Here is a 22,203-nt window from a genome sequence, read left to right as displayed (position 1 = left end):
TCTGGACTAAGGATACATATATAAACTTTATATTCTTATAAAAATGAACTGAGAGCATTTCTGGATAAGTGATACATAATGACAGTTTTACTTTCTCATTTTCTGTTATATGTTTCGTAAACTTTAATGAAACCAACGAAAGATCCTAAGTTGCTCTAAGAGCCAGTCAGACAATGCAGGCCTAATCTACAAGTACTGAACATATTTCTGGTCAAGGCTGACCAGATATGGACTAAGGATACATAGCCTATATAAACTTTATATTCTTATAAAAATGAACTGAGAGCATTTCTGGATAAGTTATACATAATGACAATTTTACTTTCTCGTTTTCTGTTATATGTTTCGTAAACTTTAATGAAACCAACGAAAGATCCTAAGTTGCACAAAGAGCTCAGTCAGACAAGGGAGGCCTAATCTACAAGTACTGAACATATTTCTGGTCAAGGCTGACCAGATTTGGACTAAGGATACATATATAAACTTTATATTCTTATAAAAATGAACCGAGAGCATTTCTAGATAAGTGATACATAATGACAATTTTACTTTCTCATTTTCTGTTATATGTTTCGTAAACTTTAATGAAACCAACGAAAGATCCTAAGTTGCTCTAAGAGCCAGTCAGACAATGCAGGCCTAATCTACAAGTACTGAACATATTTCTGGTCAAGGCTGACCAGATCTGGACTAAGGATACATATATAAACTTTATATTCTTATAAAAATGAACCGAGAGCATTTCTAGATAAGTGATACATAATGACAGTTTTACTTTCTCATTTTCTGTTATATGTTTCGTAAACTTTAATGAAACCAACGAAAGATCCTAAGTTGCTCTAAGAGCCAGTCAGACAATGCAGGCCTAATCTACAAGTACTGAACATATTTCTGGTCAAGGCTGACCAGATCTGGACTAAGGATACATATATAAACTTTATATTCTTATAAAAATGAACTGAGAGCATTTCTGGATAAGTGATACATAATGACAGTTTTACTTTCTCATTTTCTGTTATATGTTTCGTAAACTTTAATGAAACCAACGAAAGATCCTAAGTTGCTCTAAGAGCCAGTCAGACAATGCAGGCCTAATCTACAAGTACTGAACATATTTCTGGTCAAGGCTGACCAGATTTGGACTAAGGATACATAGACTATATAAACTTTATATTCTTATAAAAATAAACTGAGAGCATTTCTGGATAAGTTATACATAATGACAATTTTACTTTCTCGTTTTCTGTTATATGTTTCGTAAACTTTAATGAAACCAACGAAAGATCCTAAGTTGCACAAAGAGCTCAGTCAGACAAGGGAGGCCTAATCTACAAGTACTGAACATATTTCTGGTCAAGGCTGACCAGATTTGGACTAAGGATACATATATAAACTTTATATTCTTATAAAAATGAACCGAGAGCATTTCTAGATAAGTGATACATAATGACAATTTTACTTTCTCATTTTCTGTTATATGTTTCGTAAACTTTAATGAAACCAACGAAAGATCCTAAGTTGCAAAAAGAGCTCAGTCAGACAAGGGAGGCCTAATCTACAAGTACTGAACATATTTCTGGTCAAGGCTGACCAGATTTGGACTAAGGATACATATATAAACTTTATATTCTTATAAAAATGAACCGAGAGCATTTCTAGATAAGTGATACATAATGACAATTTTACTTTCTGATTTTCTGTTATATGTTTCGTAAACTTTAATGAAACCAACGAAAGATCCTAAGTTGCACAAAGAGCTCAGTCAGACAAGGGAGGCCTAATCTACAAGTACTGAACATATTTCTGGTCAAGGCTGACTAGATTTGGACTAAGGATACATATATAAACTTTATATTCTTATAAAAATGAACCGAGAGCATTTCTAGATAAGTGATACATAATGACAGTTTTACTTTCTCATTTTCTGTCATGTTTCGTAAACTTTAATGAAACCAACGAAAGATCCTAAGTTGCACAAAGAGCTCAGTCAGACAAGGGAGGCCTAATCTACAAGTACTGAACATATTTCTGGTCAAGGCTGACTAGATTTGGACTAAGGATACATATATAAACTTTATATTCTTATAAAAATGAACCGAGAGCATTTCTAGATAAGTGATACATAATGACAGTTTTACTTTCTCATTTTCTGTCATGTTTCGTAAACTTTAATGAAACCAACGAAAGATCCTAAGTTGCACAAAGAGCTCAGTCAGACAAAGCAGGCCTAATCTACACGGACTGAACATATTTCTGGTCAAGGCTGACCAGATTTGGACTAAGGATACATATATAAACTTTATATTCTTATAAAAATGAACTGAGAGCATTTCTGGATAAGTGATACATAATGACAGTTTTACTTTCTCATTTTCTGTTATATGTTTCGTAAACTTTAATGAAACCAACGAAAGATCCTAAATTGCTCTAAGAGCCAGTCAGACAATGCAGGCCTAATCTACAAGTACTGAACATATTTCTGGTCAAGGCTGACCAGATCTGGACTAAGGATACATATATAAACTTTATATTCTTATAAAAATGAACTGAGAGCATTTCTGGATAAGTGATACATAATGACAGTTTTACTTTCTCATTTTCTGTTATATGTTTCGTAAACTTTAATGAAACCAACGAAAGATCCTAAGTTGCTCTAAGAGCCAGTCAGACAATGCAGGCCTAATCTACAAGTACTGAACATATTTCTGGTCAAGGCTGACCAGATCTGGACTAAGGATACATATATAAACTTTATATTCTTATAAAAATGAACTGAGAGCATTTCTGGATAAGTGATACATAATGACAGTTTTACTTTCTCATTTTCTGTTATATGTTTCGTAAACTTTAATGAAACCAACGAAAGATCCTAAGTTGCTCTAAGAGCCAGTCAGACAATGCAGGCCTAATCTACAAGTACTGAACATATTTCTGGTCAAGGCTGACCAGATTTGGACTAAGGATACATATACTATATAAACTTTATATTCTTATAAAAATGAACTGAGAGCATTTCTGGATAAGTTATACATAATGACAATTTTACTTTCTCGTTTTCTGTTATATGTTTCGTAAACTTTAATGAAACCAACGAAAGATCCTAAGTTGCACAAAGAGCTCAGTCAGACAAGGGAGGCCTAATCTACAAGTACTGAACATATTTCTGGTCAAGGCTGACCAGATTTGGACTAAGGATACATATATAAACTTTATATTCTTATAAAAATGAACCGAGAGCATTTCTAGATAAGTGATACATAATGACAATTTTACTTTCTCATTTTCTGTTATATGTTTCGTAAACTTTAATGAAACCAACGAAAGATCCTAAGTTGCAAAAAGAGCTCAGTCAGACAAGGGAGGCCTAATCTACAAGTACTGAACATATTTCTGGTCAAGGCTGACCAGATTTGGACTAAGGATACATATATAAACTTTATATTCTTATAAAAATGAACCGAGAGCATTTCTAGATAAGTGATACATAATGACAATTTTACTTTCTGATTTTCTGTTATATGTTTCGTAAACTTTAATGAAACCAACGAAAGATCCTAAGTTGCACAAAGAGCTCAGTCAGACAAAGCAGGCCTAATCTACAAGTACTGAACATATTTCTGGTCAAGGCTGACTAGATTTGGACTAAGGATACATATATAAACTTTATATTCTTATAAAAATGAACCGAGAGCATTTCTAGATAAGTGATACATAATGACAGTTTTACTTTCTCATTTTCTGTCATGTTTCGTAAACTTTAATGAAACCAACGAAAGATCCTAAGTTGCACAAAGAGCTCAGTCAGACAAAGCAGGCCTAATCTACACGGACTGAACATATTTCTGGTCAAGGCTGACCAGATTTGGACTAAGGATACATATATAAAATTTATATTCTTATAAAAATGAACTGATAGCATTTCTATATAAGTGAAATAATGCAGGAAACGATCTAGTATTGACAATACTTTAAGTCATTTTCTAAAACGTAGGGGGGGGGGGATGGACAGTAAGGATTATGAAAACGATGCAGATATTATATCATGTAAAAAAAAAACAAGTGACCTTCTCTTTTTGTTATAATGCATAGAATGGTGCTTCCTGTGCTTTTCACAAAACTTTGAGGGATGGAACTTGTTCCAGAAAAATAGTTTTTGCTGTTTAAACACGTTTGTTTGGGACGACTACATGGGGTGAGATGAATTCCAGTAGTTTTGATCAAATAGGCATGAGTTGAAGTAATGCACTCTCATGATTAGGCATAATTCCTTCTCAATTAAACACTTCCTGATTAAGATGAGACTGTTTGGGGATAAACATTTTGTTAATCAATTACAAGCATACAGTCTGTGCAACAAGGACGTGTTTTTGCCATTAAGAGAAACTGAAGAAGAAAAGATCGGCTAAATGAAGGCTTGAAATGCCAAACAAAATGACTACATGAAAGGGGGTTCATAAAAGAGTAGCAGAGACGAGATTTTGTTGATTCCGAGAGAATCCAGTCGGAGGACCATCTGGCGGAGAACATACACTAGATTTGTTTGTGTTTACTTAAGTTTTTTGCCATAGCAAATGTAAAGAAAATTTCATTATTCGGCGGTTATTTATTTTTCAAATCTAAAATCGTTACTTTTCTGTTAATTTTCTCTAGAACATATAAAGCAAATTATTATTCAAGTACTTTGACATTTAAATCTATAAAACAACTAAATTGACTTTGTCGATTTGATCTCTAAATGGCTAATATATGAAGGTTAAAGGTTCCTTCACATTGAATTTTGGCTTTCCGTTCTCCCCTTCACACTGAACTCCGTAAGGCTCATAACCCTCCGTAAGACCTTACGTTAACGTATCCGTAAGTCAAAACGCAATGCTAGACCTCTGACGGAAGAAGTTCAAAATATTTCAACTTCTTACGTTTACGTTTAAGCAAAATGGAACTTAGATGAAAAAATATTTGAGTGTGTAGAAGCTAAAAAATGCTATATAGCTCAAAGGACTCTGTTTTCAAGGACAAGCAATTTGAACTAAATTCTTTGGAAAGTCTAAGCCAAGTTTTTCACCAGCAGGAAAGAAAGTAGAAAGTAGTAAGTAAAGACTGCCTTTATTTTTAGGCCTTGGCTAGGATAGGCTATAGTTTGATAAATATTGCTAGTTTTTTTTTCCAATTCTATTTGGGTTTGAGGTTAAAATAAAACCTGCTGTGGTACAGCTAATCAGTTAAAATTATATTTAGGAGATTATTTTTGTAACTTAACTCAGTATTTAAAATATTCTTTATGAGGTTTAAGCAAGAATAAATTTATATTGGGATCTAACGTACTTTGGTACATTTAAATATATAGTTTGATCTAGTTTCACAACATCCTCTCAAATGAAAAAGATTTAGGATCATTGAGAAAAAATAAAGATTTTAAGTTAATTTCTTTGGCAATGTAGCAGTTTTATATAGGCTATCTTAGGGATATATCCAGGACCGTTAGGGAAGATAAGGTGCACTGTCAGAAACACATGTGATACAGGAAAAGAGCATAAAATAAGGTATCTAATGTTATTTATTTAAGTTTATTAAGCCATTTTCTCCTACAATGCTGCTGATCTGTAATGCTACCTTGCATTGTACTGCCATTCCCCATGATTGGGTTCAATATGGGCTATTTAAGGCTATTTGTTTTTTCTCAAAATAATAAAATTGTACAATATTTCCTAAGTTTTGATTGGAAATAAGTACAAAAATATTACAAGCATAAAAGATCTGCAAAGTTTTGTTTATAGCATAGGCAATAGGCTATATATTTTAAATTGTGTTTTTTACAACAACACTTTATTTACATTTCCAACATGTGAAAATAATATTTATGGAATTCACAACAGACAGCATATTTACAGTAGGCTACAGCAATTTTTTCTGTGGTGTTGAAATATATTTGTATGGATTTGTTGACACAGAAAGATATATCAACTACCAAACATTAGTGAGAATTTAAATAAAGGATAAAACCATTTAGTACAAAGATTTGAATGAGTTAGAATTAATTTTTGGTCATTAGATCTAAGTAATGTGTAATCTTTAAGAACTTTTTCAGAAAGGAAGGAAAAATGTCATAGAAAAATATAAACTTTGAAAAAAAGGAAAAAAAGAGAATAGTAAAGACAATGTCATCATTTCCCCAGACACCTATGTGTGGATATTGTCTTGAAGTAAAATTTGATTTTGAATAACTTTAGTTGGACTCAAAGCAACCTTAAAATTTGATACAAACACATCAAATTGTATTGTATTTTAAAACTTCCAATCAGGACACTGAATATGCATGGAGTTTTCGCCCATGACCAACAGGTTTCAAGTGACACTCGACTTTGATAAACAAATAGAAATACAGTAGTCTATTGAGTATTTATGCATTGAAGTGTTTTAGTAGCAAAGAAATGATATTTATTCAGTTAGTACCCTAACAAATGTTTTATAATTGTGTTTAGGCTAAGTACTTGTTTCAATAAATTTGATTTAAGGCAGAGTAAGTTTTCCTTCTATTCTAAGTTATCCTTGACTTTCTATGGTCCAAAAAATTCTTTTTTGTTGCTCCATAGAATTAATCAGCTATGGAGTTCTTGCTATTGAGGAGAAAAATTAACTAAATCTTCACAATATATTTTACAAACAAGCTGGAATAAAATTGGGCTATAAAATGAGTATGTTTAAAGTTTAAAAATTGAAACATTTAGTAATTATTGTGGTTTTTTCTAGTTAATGAGCTAATGAAAAGACGGAGGAGCTTGAGAACCTGAGAGACCACTATGTCCACCTAAAGAAAAAAGGGAGATCTACAAGTGGATCTGGTGCTAGTGTAAGCTTAAAGCCAGAAGACCAAAAGCTTGTACAAAGAATGAACTTACTTTCTGAGCATATAATTGAAAGGAACCGTGAGACAACAGGGAACACTGTTCAAGATGAGAATATATCAGTGAAAATTTATTCAGAGTGTGCAGGGGGTGTCTCTAGTGAGAATCCCTGTAACTATACAACAAGTATTTTCGCCAAATCTCCTGATTAATATGTTTCACATGCTGCAGTTAGCAGCCAACAACATAACTATGTTGAGGTGAACGATGGTGATTTTATTACCCCTAGTCAAGAAATTCTCTTTAACAATCAAACAGATATCCCAAGTTCCCAAGCTTCTAGTAGGCAACAAATATATGCATCAACAAGCCAAAATCAAACTCATAATAGAACAAAGAAAGGCTCTAGAGATCAAACAAACCTGAAGGAACAGCAAGCGATTGACAAAAAAAAAGACAGTGATGAACAGTATGATCTGGAGCGGTATTTTCTACAATCACTGTTATCTCATCTGAATAAAGTACCAGATGACTCAAAATTAGAGTTGCACGATTAGAGATGGAGATCACGAAGGCAATTAAAAAATTAATTTAATCATTCAGTTTATTTTTAGTTTTATATACGAACTTAATAAAGCTTTTTTTCTCTCTTTAAGGTAAGCATTAAACTATATTAACAAAATTGATATCATTTCTAAAGAAACCCAAATATTCTATCACTATAAATCATTAACAATAACATAACCATTAACCGAGTAAAAAGATGATATGACAAAAACGTTTTGACATTTCTATGGATTTTTTTTGAAATGTAGTAACTGGTTTTAGATTTCTTTGAAAATAATATCATAGCTATAATTAGGGGTCTTAATTCTATGGGATATGGTGAAAAACAAGGTAAAGAGACGCTTTTTAACATAAAGTTATTAAAAATGTGTAAAAAGACATGTCTGCCATGAAACTGGAACTAAAGAAAAAAATAAAGAGATTTAGAGAAATAAAGAAATTTGGAAACTGCCATGCAGTATCCTTTCCCTTTGCCAGTGTTTACTTCCAGAAGTTTAACGTTGGACAGGGATGACTAAAGAGCAAACTGCAGCCCATAGTAGCGAAAAGTTAAAAAACGCGTTTAGAAAAAAATACCTAATGAAGAAAAAATACCATCTGACACTGATTCAGGAATGGTAACTATTACTTTGGTTCTTCTTAAAAGTAAAACTTAATTTCGAAAAGAAATCTATGGTAATTAAAAAAAAAGCCTGAATCCCCTCTAAAATGGGATCAGACCAAAATGAAGTGTACCGTTGGAATCAGTAGGGTCAAAAACCTAGAATAAAGAAATTACAGCCCCCCTCCTTGCACAACAAGGAAAGCCACTTTTTTGCATGGGTAGCACTGAAAATTGACGTTGCAGTGTGAAGGGAAGATTTTCGGTGTGAAGGAACATAAACGTAAGACCCGTAACATGAAACGTAACAACCTTAGGACTAAACGTAACGTAAAGTCTTACGTTTTCAATGTGAAGGAACCTTTAAAATTGGGATTGGTCAATTCGAAAGAAAATAAAAGTTCGCTCACCGATTAATTAGAGAGTTGATCAAAGACGAACAAACTTCTTGTCCTCCCAGTATTAAGTCACGGAAAGACATCATTTTCATCTGAGATAATATGTCCTACAAGGAGAATACATGATGAAAAAGTTTATGAAGCAAAAAGACGTTGATGAAAAGCACCAAAGCAAAGTAACTTTACTTTTGGAAGCGACAAATTTTGAAAACTTGTAGCCTCCACCAAGGAAAGCTTTCCAACTGCATTTCATTTATAGGGTTCAAAATTAAGATTTTTCTTGAAGTACATAATGAATAATTTTGTAATAAATTAACAACAACTATTTAAGTGATCAATTTAATTTGGACCTAGAGGCAAAACTCTGTCTACCGAGATCTATCCTTTTTTTAAGCAAATGGTTAAAATATATATATATATATATATATATATATATATATATATATATATATATATATATATATATATATATATGTATATATATATATGATATATATATATATGATATATATATATATATGTATATATATATATATATATATATATATATATATATATATATATATATATATATATATATATATATATATATATATATATATATATATATATATATATATATATATATATATATATATATATATATATATATATATATATATATATATATATATGAGCTATAATGGTGTATGTATTTATGTTCTCGAAAACGGCCCCATATTTTTTCGGAAAAATTCGTATCTTAAGATATTCTCGCGTAAAACAACGATCTAGATAGGTCAGAAGTTTGAGAAAAATCGTTGAGCCTTAATTTTTTTTTGCAAATGACGTATGTACTATGTTATTACATCATATAAGCATTCCTTGTGACATCATATATGGCATCATATAAGTATATTCTTATTGGATGTCATGTGCAGCATGGTTAGGGTTGTCGAGTTTCCAACGCAACAGTCGTTTATGTAATATGATGTCTACTGGAAGGCCCAAAAACCGAATACTCGCCGATGCAGTTACTTTAAAAGAGCATTTTTAGGAACCAAAACCTGAGTTATCAAACGTGATAAGATGTGAAATTTGACAACCCGGACCATCAATTGCGACAACACCAATACGGACAGCTAAAGCAAAGGCCACTGCCAAATTGTCTGAAGTAATCAAAATCCAAAAACGTATCAAATATGAAAATGAAGAGTAAAGACACGGGCGGTTAGAAAATATGCGAAAACCATAATCAGAGCGTGTTAAAAATGAAAATGAAGGACAAAGACATACGCGGTTAGAAGACATACGACACCTAACAAGTGAGGGAGTCATAAATGAAAATGAAAAGCAGCAAGTCAAAGAAAATCAACCTGGACAGAGAGAATCAAAACGTGTCAAAATTGAAAATGATAGCGATGATGATTGTGTTTGGGATTTTGACATGGATAAGGTCATTAATGCCTACCATACCTATTTTAAAAAACCAAAGGTTTGGCGAAATGTATTTCATAATGACGAAAGATAAGCCGAGGTGAAACGAACCAAAAAATTGAAAATGATAGCGATGATAATAGGGTTTTGGATTTTGACATGAACAAGATCATCAATATTTTTCAGGAACACTCCCATCACCATTTAAAGGCTTATTCGCACTAGCATCACAAGTCCATAGTTTAAATACACGATCTTCATCAGACATTTATATACCCCCGAGACCGACAGCTAGGTCGGAATTTTCTCCTAGAATTGCGTGTGCTAGAGAGTGGAATGCCCTTCCGCAAGAGCTGAAGTCATATAGGTCTCTCGGCTCCTTTAAAAAGAATGTGAAAAAATATCTAACAGATTAAATATTTATTTACTAGATTTATTTTATTATTATTATGTTTAGAATTTTTTTAATATTATTATTAATTATTATATTTTAGTTTGATACTTCAAGGGGTGTGAGCGGAGGAGAAGTTGTGTTAAATTTATTGCTATTTGGTGGCGGTTCGGGGTGGAAATTGGAGAGGACAGGAGGCCACGCTGTATTTAGAGTGTGCAATTATTACGGGCCCAAACGTTCATCAATGCACAAGGAACTGAGTTAAGTGTATTTTTTTTTTTTTTTTATTATTATTAAAACCCATATTGAACTTGAATATTGAATACCTACCATACTTTTGAAAATCATAAATATGGCTGGATAAATTGTTGGAAGAACAAAGGTTTTGTACAGTAACCTGAGAAACTGAAACAAATAAAGGTTCGGCAACATGTCTTTCATATTAACAAGCGACAACCCAAGGCAAATGGAAGAGTTTTTGCCTAATTCGCTGAACAATTAAATGATACAAAGGTGTTGGAAGAAAAATCGTTGGAAGAAAAACAAGTTTTTGTCCCACCACCTGAACAATTAAAAGAAACATAGGTTCAGCGATATGTATTTCATAATGACAAAAGACAAGTCGAGGCAATAGTTAAAGGTCCCAAAAAAAAAAAAAAAAAAAAAAAAAAAAAAAAAATATTAAAAAGGCACCACATTTAATGTAAGGTCCATTTGGACGTCATGACATCAAGACAATACATTTTAAGGATAAGAAAAATTTGGTTTTATGTCCTTTGCAGAGAGGACCGAGCAAGTGCGAAGAGATTGTTAGAGCACGGTTATCTTTTTCGTTAAGAGGCTACATGCGCCATTTTGAAAATTTTTAGGTCGACGTCTTCAGTGTTGTGGAACACATTAGCAGAAAAATATCTGGTTCAAATTTTAAGACATGGGAGGGACTTGAGTAATGGATATTATGCCTTTATGATCTCTGCGACGATGGATTTGCATCTGTTGCTAGTTGGTGTACCTTTTATTTGTTTCCGACCTATTTGAGGGTGCAAAGAATCTGGTTTCATGTCCGCCACAGAAGGGGAAATGCAATTAAAAACCGACTAACAAAGAACGGCCATCTTCTTGTTTAAGGGGTTAGACATTTTTGCCATTCATTTAATCAAAACAATTAAGAAGCCAAAATCAAAAGACCATGAATTAAAACTACAGAATTAAATACTACTTAAACAAAAACATTATGCCAATTACAAAAAAAACGTTTCGATGCTCTATTGCTAGTCTGAGGAATTATTATGACCTTTATGCACTTGCACAACACACTTGCCAGCTGCACTACACGAACGATTTCTAATACATTTGCATAATTTACAGTGTGAAGGCAATATAGTTTGCAAAAGAATCGGACAAAAACAGTCAGCTGGAGCTTTTTTTAGCTTGAAAAAGATGTCATAAGTACTGCTTTGAATTATACGCAACTGCTTTTAGGTTGAGAATTTGTTTTCCGGTGTGTCTGACCTTACCATAAATGAACTGAAACCCAAACGGCGGAGGTCCTTCTTTTTTCTTTCTTCTTCTGAACTGAATAATAAAAATATTGACAGAGACTCGGTCTTAGCACATCCTGAGAAAATGCCCCAGCCATATAAGCCGCTCTCTCATCATATGTTTACTGAGAAGGCTCAACCCATTTTCTTCGTAAAGGGGACTTTTTCAATAATCCTTTATTTTCATGGTCTATTTATATTAACTAGGAACATGACTCTTCCATTTGAAAACTAGTTCTAAATCAACCTTAGGAAATAACGACAGACTAACAAACGAAAACTACATAAAGAGAAGTCACATACCAAAACACATCGAATGAAAATAATGAAAAATGATCACAACGGCCAAAGCCAAAGTTTCGATATTGATTATCTAATTCCAAAGCCTTTTTTTACTCGAGAGAGGACGAGGATCTCATCTTAGGGAGGATAAAAATATATTTCCGAAAGAATGAAAGTACAACTAATAAGGTTGCGTGTCATTCTGATTCCTTTTCCCCATAAGAAATCAAATAGAAATATACAAATCATTCTATGGTAATATACTGAGGGAAACAATATAATTAATTCTTAATTCGGAAACCAAATTACCAGTTTTCAAGATTCTAGAATTAATTTAGTGCCTAATGGATTTAATACAAACCAATACAGATTATTTCTGAGACCTTTACATAATTTTCCTTTTTCTTTCCATTAATCAGATGCATGCTCCAAACTCAGAGAATTAAAAACTGAAATAACTAACAAAGAGAATCAAGACCAGAGGAGTTAGAGAAGAAAAATCAATATTTTGAAACTGTAATAACTAAGGCAAAAAAAAAGAAAAAAAAACAGATTTCATTTTCTGATTTTGTCACAATCATAGTGAAACTCAGACAATAAATGTAAAAATTGGGACTCAAGGCCAGCAAAGTTCAAAGAAGAAAAAAATATTGCCAATATCTCATCTCTATAATCAGCGAGACTTCCTTAGTGTAAAAGATGGAGAAACGTACGAACAAAGAAAATGAGGACAAAAATTGAAAAAGGTTTGATTTACGTTGCTAGGACAACGTCAATTGTTGCTCTCGCAACGAGAGAGCAACATTTCGATTTTGTTTGATTATCATAAATTAAATATCGTAGTTGTCATCCTCTGAAAGTTTCAAAAATGGTATGTCTAAAGAGGCATTTTTTGCTAAAAAATAAAAGAGGCCATGGACCCAGTTTGGTCTTCCAGTCATTAAAATGAAAAATAAGCGCACGATTACTCTTGAAAAGATGAATCATGCCTGTCATTTTGCCAGACAAATAGAAGGGAATGCTTAATAGAAGGTCTACGAGCCCACTTCGCCTCTCCCTTCTTTTGCAACGAATCAGGTCTTAGCTCGTATCTGATTAAACCCATTATTAATTTTTACGGTCTATAGCACGAGAAAGAAATTATTAGCCCCTCAAAATTTTCAAAATGTTATATCTCATGAATGAATTTCGTACCAAAAAAAAGTGCAATGTGCATTCATCAGTTCTTTAAGGAGTATTGAAAAATTTATGTATCTTAGTTCAAACTTAGATTTTCTTGTCACGGGCAAATTCTCTAACTTTACTACTAAAAAAGGGACAAAGAGAAACTCTTCTACCCTGTTCCAAACACAGAAAATGGAAACACGAACTCAAATAAAGTCAGGCTTATTTATTTTTTTTTTTTTTTGATCTGTATATTTTTTTTATTTGTTATTATAAAAAAAAGTTTTGGTGAAAGAATCAGGATATTGTCACACATCGTATCCAATTTTATATTTGAAGACTTTCAAAATTTAATGTCACACTCATCAATCTGGCATGAGATCCACCAATTCCAAAAAGCCACAGAGGTTAGAGCTTTGCCATTTTCTCACAAAAATGCTGGAATCGATGGTATAGCAAAAATTAAAAAGGGTCAAAACCAAAAATTCTCAGAGTTCAGACAAATAAAAATACCAAGGAAGATAAAACTGGAAAATCCTCGCCTCAAATACATCTGTAATCAAAAAGCCTCATCAACTAATAGAGAACTGAAAAACAAATCAACCAAAAAATAAATCGGAGAAAAGATGAATAAAAGTTTGGATATACAATTGCTACTCCTTTCTAAACCAGAATGTGACTCATATCTAAGTAAGTGAATTATGTTCTGGGTAGAACAAGAGTATATCTAGGCCTGAATTTACCAATGGGTCCACTAGGCCCGGGCCCAGGGGCGCAAAATGCCCGGGGGGGGGGCAATAAATTATCATTGAGCGATTTTTTTTCTTAACAAAAACCGGATAGATGTGATTTATCGTCAAAGTGCCAGGTTCACTCCACTGCGCTGCCTTTTCACAGAACAGTGATTTTAAAACAACACGGTAATTCCGTGGCCACATATAAACTGTCATATGCCTCCGAACAATGGCAGCTGAGAGTTCGGTATCACCTCTCTATTTCATTACTTTTGACTCATCAAGTGCTTCCACCACCCCCGAAATTTCGTGGATTTTCCCGATAATCTTGCAAAAATGGAGGGTCAAAAACGCTTGGGCCTAGGAGCGTCAAAGTTTTAAATCTGGCTCTGAGCAAATCAATTGCATATTTAGATTTTGTACCTTTTTTTTGCTTTCCAATTATGGTTCGGACACATGGGCACTAAGCAAAATTGAAGAATATGTTTCAAATGTTCTCCAGAGGAATTGTCTAGGGGTAGTTCTAGAGACCCATTTGAGCGACTTTAAGTTAAACAATTAACGCAAAAAAAAAACTTTTCTAATGGAAGTAAAGACAAAACTGAAACTTGAACCTAACAAAAATCATTGCTTGCTAGTCTATATCATATAAAAGACTGTCTCAGGCTATGTCTATGTCTCAGTCAACATATAGACTTAGCGAAAATAAACTGACTCCCTGTTACTCCCTGATAACTTATTTTCTATACTTAAAGAATTATGCAAAAATAAATTTAGTTTACTAAAAACATAGGACAAGATACGCGTTTAGTACAGTGAAAAAATGAAGCATTTTATTATGTTTTATATGGTTTAAATTCACTAAATCTGGTGCGAGTATAGCAAAATGAGCCCAATTCATCGAATATATGTCTTAATCGTTTCAAACGAATATTTGAAGACTACGCTGAAGAAAAATCTGAACTGAACGTATTTGGGTATATGTAAGGGCTCTAGACAAACTACAGATATTCCCATCATAGCTTGACATTCGGCATACTAAAGGCAAAAGTAATTGAATTTCAGAAGTTTTTACTTATGGTTTATTAGTTTTTAATTTTGAATAGCACTAATGCGTGCATCAAGAGTTTAACACCTTACAATGAAAGATAAGGCCCTTATACATCAGTTGACATGAGTTGACTCAGTTTACATATCAGTTTTTAATTTGGTACTCTGTTTAATGACTTTGTAGATATTAAAATACTATTTCATTTTTTTAGTTTTTGAAAGGATTTAAATTACATGCTAAAACTTATGAATGTCATGGCTGGTGAAAGACTATTTAGAATCTTATAAATTAAGCCTTTTCTTTTCTACAGGCTACTTAAAAGATTTCTTGCTTTTAAGAATATGTTCTGTTGGTTTCCGTAGGTTTTGTGTTTTCAGCAATGCGCTAGCTTTCCATAATTTTGCAAATATAGGGAATCAATACGAACCAGCCTATTTAAGCTAGTTTTCAAAGTCCCACTAACTGAGAAACAATTATATTTTCTTTTTACGCTAGATTTGAATTAAGAATTTTGCTTGCATTAAAAAAAAATCCGAAGAAGAAGTTTTTCAAAGAAAAGTTAAAAAGTCATACTAAACTTAAGACCAGCAGAAACAAAATCTTATAATAACTCAAACTCAAAACGACTAGAAACTACTAATAAAGAGCAAACGAAAACCAGAACAAAAAAAAATTAAGATAAATGATTATACCAAACATAAATGTAGCATATACTGATATAGAAGAAAAAATAAATCTTAAAGCGGGTAAAAACCAATTTGAATGTTCAAATCAAACTTAAAACAAGCAAAAATTACAGCAAATAGAAGTTTGGCTTCTGCGCTCTTTCCCCTCCCCTAACATAAACAGTTCTAAAGATTATTGATCAATTTACGTTTTATTGAAAACTATATGTATTTTGAACAGCGTGTTTTAGTTTTTCAAAACATCGACGACAAATAAAAAAAACCTATCACTATAATAATCAAGATGGCTTTAACGAACTAATGAAAATAAATTGAATATTTAATATAATAATATTAATTCAACAATATAAGATTTTATTTAACTGTATTTTTTTCCAATGTTATAAATATAAAAAAAAGTTCGTAATATATTTTGTTTTCAGTAAAAGTTTCCAATTTATGTCATTCCCCAAAGTTTCAGCTTTAATACTCTTAGCCTTTTCTGACAAACTCAGAAAGAAAAATTCCCCCTTTTCCTGATGATAAATCCAACATGTAAACAATGGGGAAATTGCATGATTTACAACCCTTGGCCCAGGGCTGAGGGGGGGGGGGGGGGAGCATGGCATTCCCGGTGGCGAAGTTGTTAGATCTTTTGACTATTTTGAACAAAACGGTCTTTTCAAAATTTTGATCCGTGTTGAGGGGAAAGGGCATCTAAAGAGGGTAGGGGAGGGGGATGGTCTCCCCTCGATCACTCTTTAACATTCCCTTTATATACCCTGAAAGTTTCAATTTAATACCCTCAAGCGTTCCACAGATATTGCTGATACGCCCTTTTGACAACCAGCATGCACATAGTGTGTTTTGATTGTTCCATAGTGTTTTATTGTTTTTAGCATCCCTATCGACATTTCTTGAGAATATCACCATAACACCCTAAGCCTTTCTGGATACCCAGGATCAAACTTTTCCCAATAAAAAAAAAAAATATTAGTAATGGGCAACTTGCATTGCTTACAGGCCATGCCCTAGGTGCTGTGGAGGGTTGTGTCACCCCGTGGGCACAGTTATTTGACCTTTGACTATTTAGAAAAAAATGGCTATCTCAAAATTTTTATCAGATGTATTTGGAGAAGAAGAGCGTGGGAGGGGGGCTGGTTACCGTTGGTTTACTTTTGACCCTCAAAAAGGACACTACAACTTTTAATTTCCAATATACTAAGCCCGCTCCCAAGTTTACACAAACCCTTCCATATGAAGTGGCCCTGAAGAAAATAATAAATAAAAATACATTGAAGCCTTATAGCTCTTCTCTAGCGTTGCTTCTGATTAGAACAGTTTTTCTTTATGTGCATAAATTTTTCTCTTTTTTTCAAATACATATACATCTAAATATACATAGATCTCATCTTATTATCTCCATAGTTTGACGTTAATCGGATGTTATTCAGGTTCTCATACAACATTAAATGTACGGTAATTAGTTTATTGTCCATCGAAGATCCAAGGTTCCTAGGGGTGGGTTAGTTCCCTATTTTTCCTTTAAGTTTTATTTTACTCTTCTTTTAAACATAAATAGATGGTCATTAAAATGGTGTAATTCTCAGTTTTCGATCCACTCGATTTCATAAGTGGCACCCAAATATGACACTTGACGATGCAACTAGGCATTTAAACGTGGTTCAATCAGTGCCAAACTTCAAAAAGTAGGCGATAATTAGCCTTTTTTTTTATTAACAAATGGGTCACAAAATAAAATAACATACAAATCTCCATATAATGCTAAAAAACAAAACTGCATATAATACCAATAATATCAAAATAGGTCCCGACGCATATTAGCGTGAGTAGTGTGTATGTGCACAGTATGAGATATACATGTAAATATACATTGAAATTGCTGTTGATTTGAACGGTACATTCAAGCGTACATTGAATTGCGCAAGAAAAACCCATGGTCAAAAGTGTATACAATATGAACGGTACATTGGAATTACACAAGAACCCTACAAGAATATGCTCAAAAGTGTAATAGATTTCAAGCGTACATTCAAGCGTACAAACCTACATGAAAATATACACATGAATTGCGCAAGGAAAAGCCATGCCTGAGACACTACACTCACGAGTGAATATTTTAAAAGTTGACACGTTAAAGTCGAGGTTTTTTAAACTTGGCAATGCATAATGTAGTCAAGCATGTTTTGAGAGTTTGGTCGTAGTAATATAATTTAAAGCAAACAGGTTTTTTTTCTGTTTTTGTTGTCAATTGCACAATGAATGTACGTCATTAATTCACGTGTAAATTATTAAAAAAAAAACTGGTGTGATATTAATTAGTCAGACATGTTTTGGGAGCACACACGAAATTATGTAACTCAAAATCTGTTTTTTTTTATTTGTCCTTGAAAAACTGTATAAAATGTTCATGCACTACAATTCAATTTTCAATATGTTTTAACACATCGATTATAGTACACTACATATTATTAACTTTGAGAACAATGGATTCGTCAATTGTCAATGTGAGTACAGCTTATTAAATTTATTAATTTATTTCCAGATAAAAAGCATTTACCAGTAAATTCAAATTTCAGGGGAACTTAGCCCCCCTCCCCTCCAACAATACAAAACTTTAAAATATAATGAGTATATTAGATAGAAACGGCAAAGCACGCTTTTTTCTATTATGTAAATAAAATCTCTCCTCCACAGCTATGTTTACAGGTTTTAATTGTTTTGAAAAACAGTTCTTTTTCATTCAAAAATGTCCATCTTCCAATCGTGCGTTTATAATGTGATGTCTTTTTCCGGTTTGAATGAAAAGCTTCGGTCTTACAAGGAGAGTGAAAGTTTTGGGACTCAAATTTCACCCGCTATTCCTATCATAAATTAATGGCATATGCTTCATGAATTAGCAACAAGGATGTTCCGTGACAAAGCGATGAAAATCGTATTCTAGTCTAATTAAAGGAAATATATTTTATTTTCAATTGTATTCCATGATTAAGAAGGTTTTACGATGTGAAAAAAAAAAGCTGTAGAGTTTAGTTTTTTACGGAAATGGCATATTTTTGTTCCAAAGCTTGGCTTTTTCAGGGCTTGAGTTGCACGGGAGTTGAGTTGCACGAGGGTTCAGTTGCACGGGGGTTCGGTTACATGCGGATTCAGTTACAGGGGGTTTAGTTAAATGTGGTTGAGTTGCATAGTCTCGTTGGAAAAAATTGGAGTTCACGCTTAAAAAGTTCTATTAAGAGCTATTTTTATGGAAATGGTTCATTTTTGAACCAAAACTACGCTTTTCTGACTGAATATACACATTTGAATCAGAAAAAGTGAAAATGTACACAACTGAAAGAGAGAAGTGTGTTTTGACCGTATTTTCTATAATTTCGTCTGAAAAATAGGAGTTCACACTTAAAAAGTTCTATTAAGAGCTATTTTTATGGAAATGGTTAATTTTTGAACCAAAACTACGCTTTTCTGACTGAAGATATACATTATAATCAGTGAAATGTGTTTTGATAGTATTTTCTATAGTCTCGATGGGAAAAAAATTGGAGTTCATACTTAAACAGTTCTATTAAGAGCTATTGCTATCGAAATGGTTTATTTTTGAACCAAAACTACGCTTTTCTGACTGAAGATATACATTATAATCAGAGAAATGTGTTTTGATAGTATTTTCTATAGTCTCGCTGGAAAAAATTGGAGTTCATACTTAAACAGTTCTATTAAGAGCTATTGCTATGGAAATGGCTTATTTTCGTTCCAAAGCTGGGCTTTTTCATAAATTATATTATGGGGGGGATGTTTTTGAAATCCCCTTTCCCCCCAAACTAAAAATTTTCCAAAATTTTACTTTAAAAGCTTTTCTTTTTAAATATTTCTAAAGTGCTAAGATATAGAGTGCTACAAACACCAGAATAAACTTTAGAGGGCAATTTATCTGTAAAAGAGGGCTTATTATTTCATTACTAAATTTTTCTTCTTTTTTAAGGATGTTGAGGTGGATTCATACAATTACCCTCCCTCCGAAAAGAGACCAAGATGGGGTGATATCACATCGATGCAAGCTGCAAGACCATCAATCATCAGACATGCTGGCTCCTTTACAAGTTCTCTGGACCAGCAAGGAGCCTCTCAAGCCAGTGTCAGGTCTGCACAAACCTCTATCCAGCCTGGCAGAAAATTCAAGAGAGAATGGATATATTCTCATAATGCACCAGTCTCATCTAGTCAAGATCGGGGGGTCACCCTCTGTCAATAATTGCCAGGCCCTTCACGACCAATGCAATACGATAATGATGTGGCCCCTACAGCTCTCGACATGCAAGCTGCAAATTTAAATGTGAGTTTTCAAATACTATTTCTCGCTAATGATTCTTTTTCCCCAAGTCAATTTGAAGGAGTGTGTGTGAGCGGTACATGTGCCGCTTATTTATTTGTATACCCGATAATTCAATAAAGTCGTAATGATTGTTGTATGTGTGTGTGTGTGTGTGCGGTGCATGCGCCGCGTCTACTCGATAATTCATTGAGATAGTATAATGAATATTGCAAATTAAATAACGGCGTAATGATTGTTGTATGTGTGTGTGTGTGTGTGTGTGTGTCTGTGTGTGTGTGTGCGGTGCATGCGCCGCATCTAAACGATAATTCATTGAGATATTGTAAATTCAATAACAATGTAATGATTTTCACTATTTTATTGTGTGTTTGTGTCTATGTTACTAACAAAATTTGTAATTTATTATGCATTTGTTCTGTAAATAATGCTTTAAGCAAAAAGTATTTAGTTTAAATAATTCTAGGAGGAATTGAGTTTTATGAATGGTATGAAAAAAAAAGGAACATGATTTTTCAACTTTATGATATAATGCTTATTTCACATAGAAAATAAAACCTTTTTTCTACAGATTACTGATATAGCACCACCACCATTGAGTGATGAAACAACTGCATTTACAGGACCAATTCTTTCACCACCAACGGAGTTCAGTGATGAACCTACATTAGTTCTAGAGAATATGGAATGGCATAGGAGTTTCCTTAATAATGTTTTTGGGGAAATGGACAACTTAACCTGTGATACTGACATGCTTGATGATCTGGAGTGGGCAGATAGTTTTATACGTGAGTATTTAAGGGATGTTACTAGTGCATCTGAACCGGGTCCTCATAACGAAATTCCAATGCTGGACAATACAGACAGGCTTGATCAAATGTCCCAAACACCTTGGAATATGTGCTATCAGGCTTAGGGGACCTCATGCCATATCCAACCAATGTTATTGAACAGATTGGGAGTGGTGGTGGTGTTATTGACAATTCTGTGTCACCCCCCACCATTCCGCTTAATGATATAGCTAGTACTAGTAGTAATACAACAACAACAACACCAGTATCCCCTCTTCCAGATTTTTTTTCTATCGAACTCTGCCTTGCATCACACAAAGGTCTACAGCACCAATTTCGGTGACCCCTTCAACTCTCTAGTGTCGGGGGATATAATAACAGATCCCTCGGCCATTACACATTCATATACTAATAAGATTCGAGCCATTCTTGAACCACAAACGGGAGTGTGGGGAGTAGGAGTCAGTTTAAAAGCATAAATGACACTAAAAATATTCTTTTTAAATGCAAATGCGGGTGAGGTGTATTCGAAGTACTTGTACACAGAGATGTTGGCAATTTAACCGCATTTATTAAATTATGGGGAGGTTTTTCTAAATGGGGCTAATAGTATTAAAAGTAAGTGGTAAAATTATAACGGGGGGGGTAGTGGATCACTGGTTTTATTTATTGACAGTTTAAATGTTAATATTTGAAGATTTTAAAAGTATTTTATTGTAAGATGTGGGCATGAGGAGAGGTCAATTGAATTAAAATATCATTCAGATTTAGAGGGATGTATGGGGATACAACAAGTCTATTTCAATATGAGGCTGCATTGTTTCAAGTATTTATTTTTTAATTGCAGCATACAGACCCCTGCACGAAGATGCCACTAAGAAAAGTTGGATAAAATGGCAGTTAATGGTAGGGAGGGTTCAAAGTCCCCCAAAGTAAATTTTAATTGTTTAAATGGGCAATTTTCCGTGATATTAAAAGGAATATATATTTTCGAGTGGGCTAATGAAGATTTTAAGATTGGTGTCACGGTGTTACAGTATGAAATAGAATTTGGAGAGGGTCAGCGTTCTGATAAGAAGGGTGTAGTATTTCCAGTGCGAGCTCCTTCAATTGAATCAGTAGAACAATGGGTTTGGCTTCTATACACTCCACCCACAGACTCCAATTTAATTGATCATTTCAATCTAATTACGGATATTAGTAGGGTTCTAAGTGAGGGTAAACATTGGCGTGGTGTGTGTTATTACTGTCCAACATGTCTCTACAGATTTTACTCTGATTTAAAGTTAAAGTATCACATAAAACACTGCAAACGTCATGGATACCAAGCTGTGGAGACGGTAAGCGGAAATAGAGCGATCTTACGTTTTAAAAATTTCCAAAACACACTCCTGTAGAGCAATACG

At 33.4% G+C, this 22,203-nt stretch overlaps 1 protein-coding gene across 5 annotated transcripts in view; it reads right to left on the bottom strand.

Moving 5' to 3' along the window:
- The window catches only part of Nup154 (nuclear pore complex protein Nup154), a 170,765-nt gene that overhangs the window by 66,334 nt on the left and 82,228 nt on the right, over nucleotides 1-22,203 (bottom strand). For all 5 annotated transcript variants that reach the window (XM_089094519.1, XM_089094521.1, XM_089094520.1 and 2 more), the window contains exon 14: nucleotides 8,421-8,515. In XM_089094519.1, the coding sequence (XP_088950645.1) occupies nucleotides 8,421-8,515 (95 nt within the window). The remainder of the gene's footprint in view (nucleotides 1-8,420; nucleotides 8,516-22,203) is intronic.

The sequence above is a fragment of the Artemia sp. Qi Xiang Cuo genome, chromosome 9, assembly GCF_049724085.1.
Source record: "Artemia sp. Qi Xiang Cuo chromosome 9, ASM4972408v1, whole genome shotgun sequence".
NCBI classification, from domain to species: Eukaryota; Metazoa; Arthropoda; class Branchiopoda; order Anostraca; family Artemiidae; genus Artemia; species Artemia sp. Qi Xiang Cuo.
This window is presented reverse-complemented; position numbering and strand designations above follow the sequence as displayed.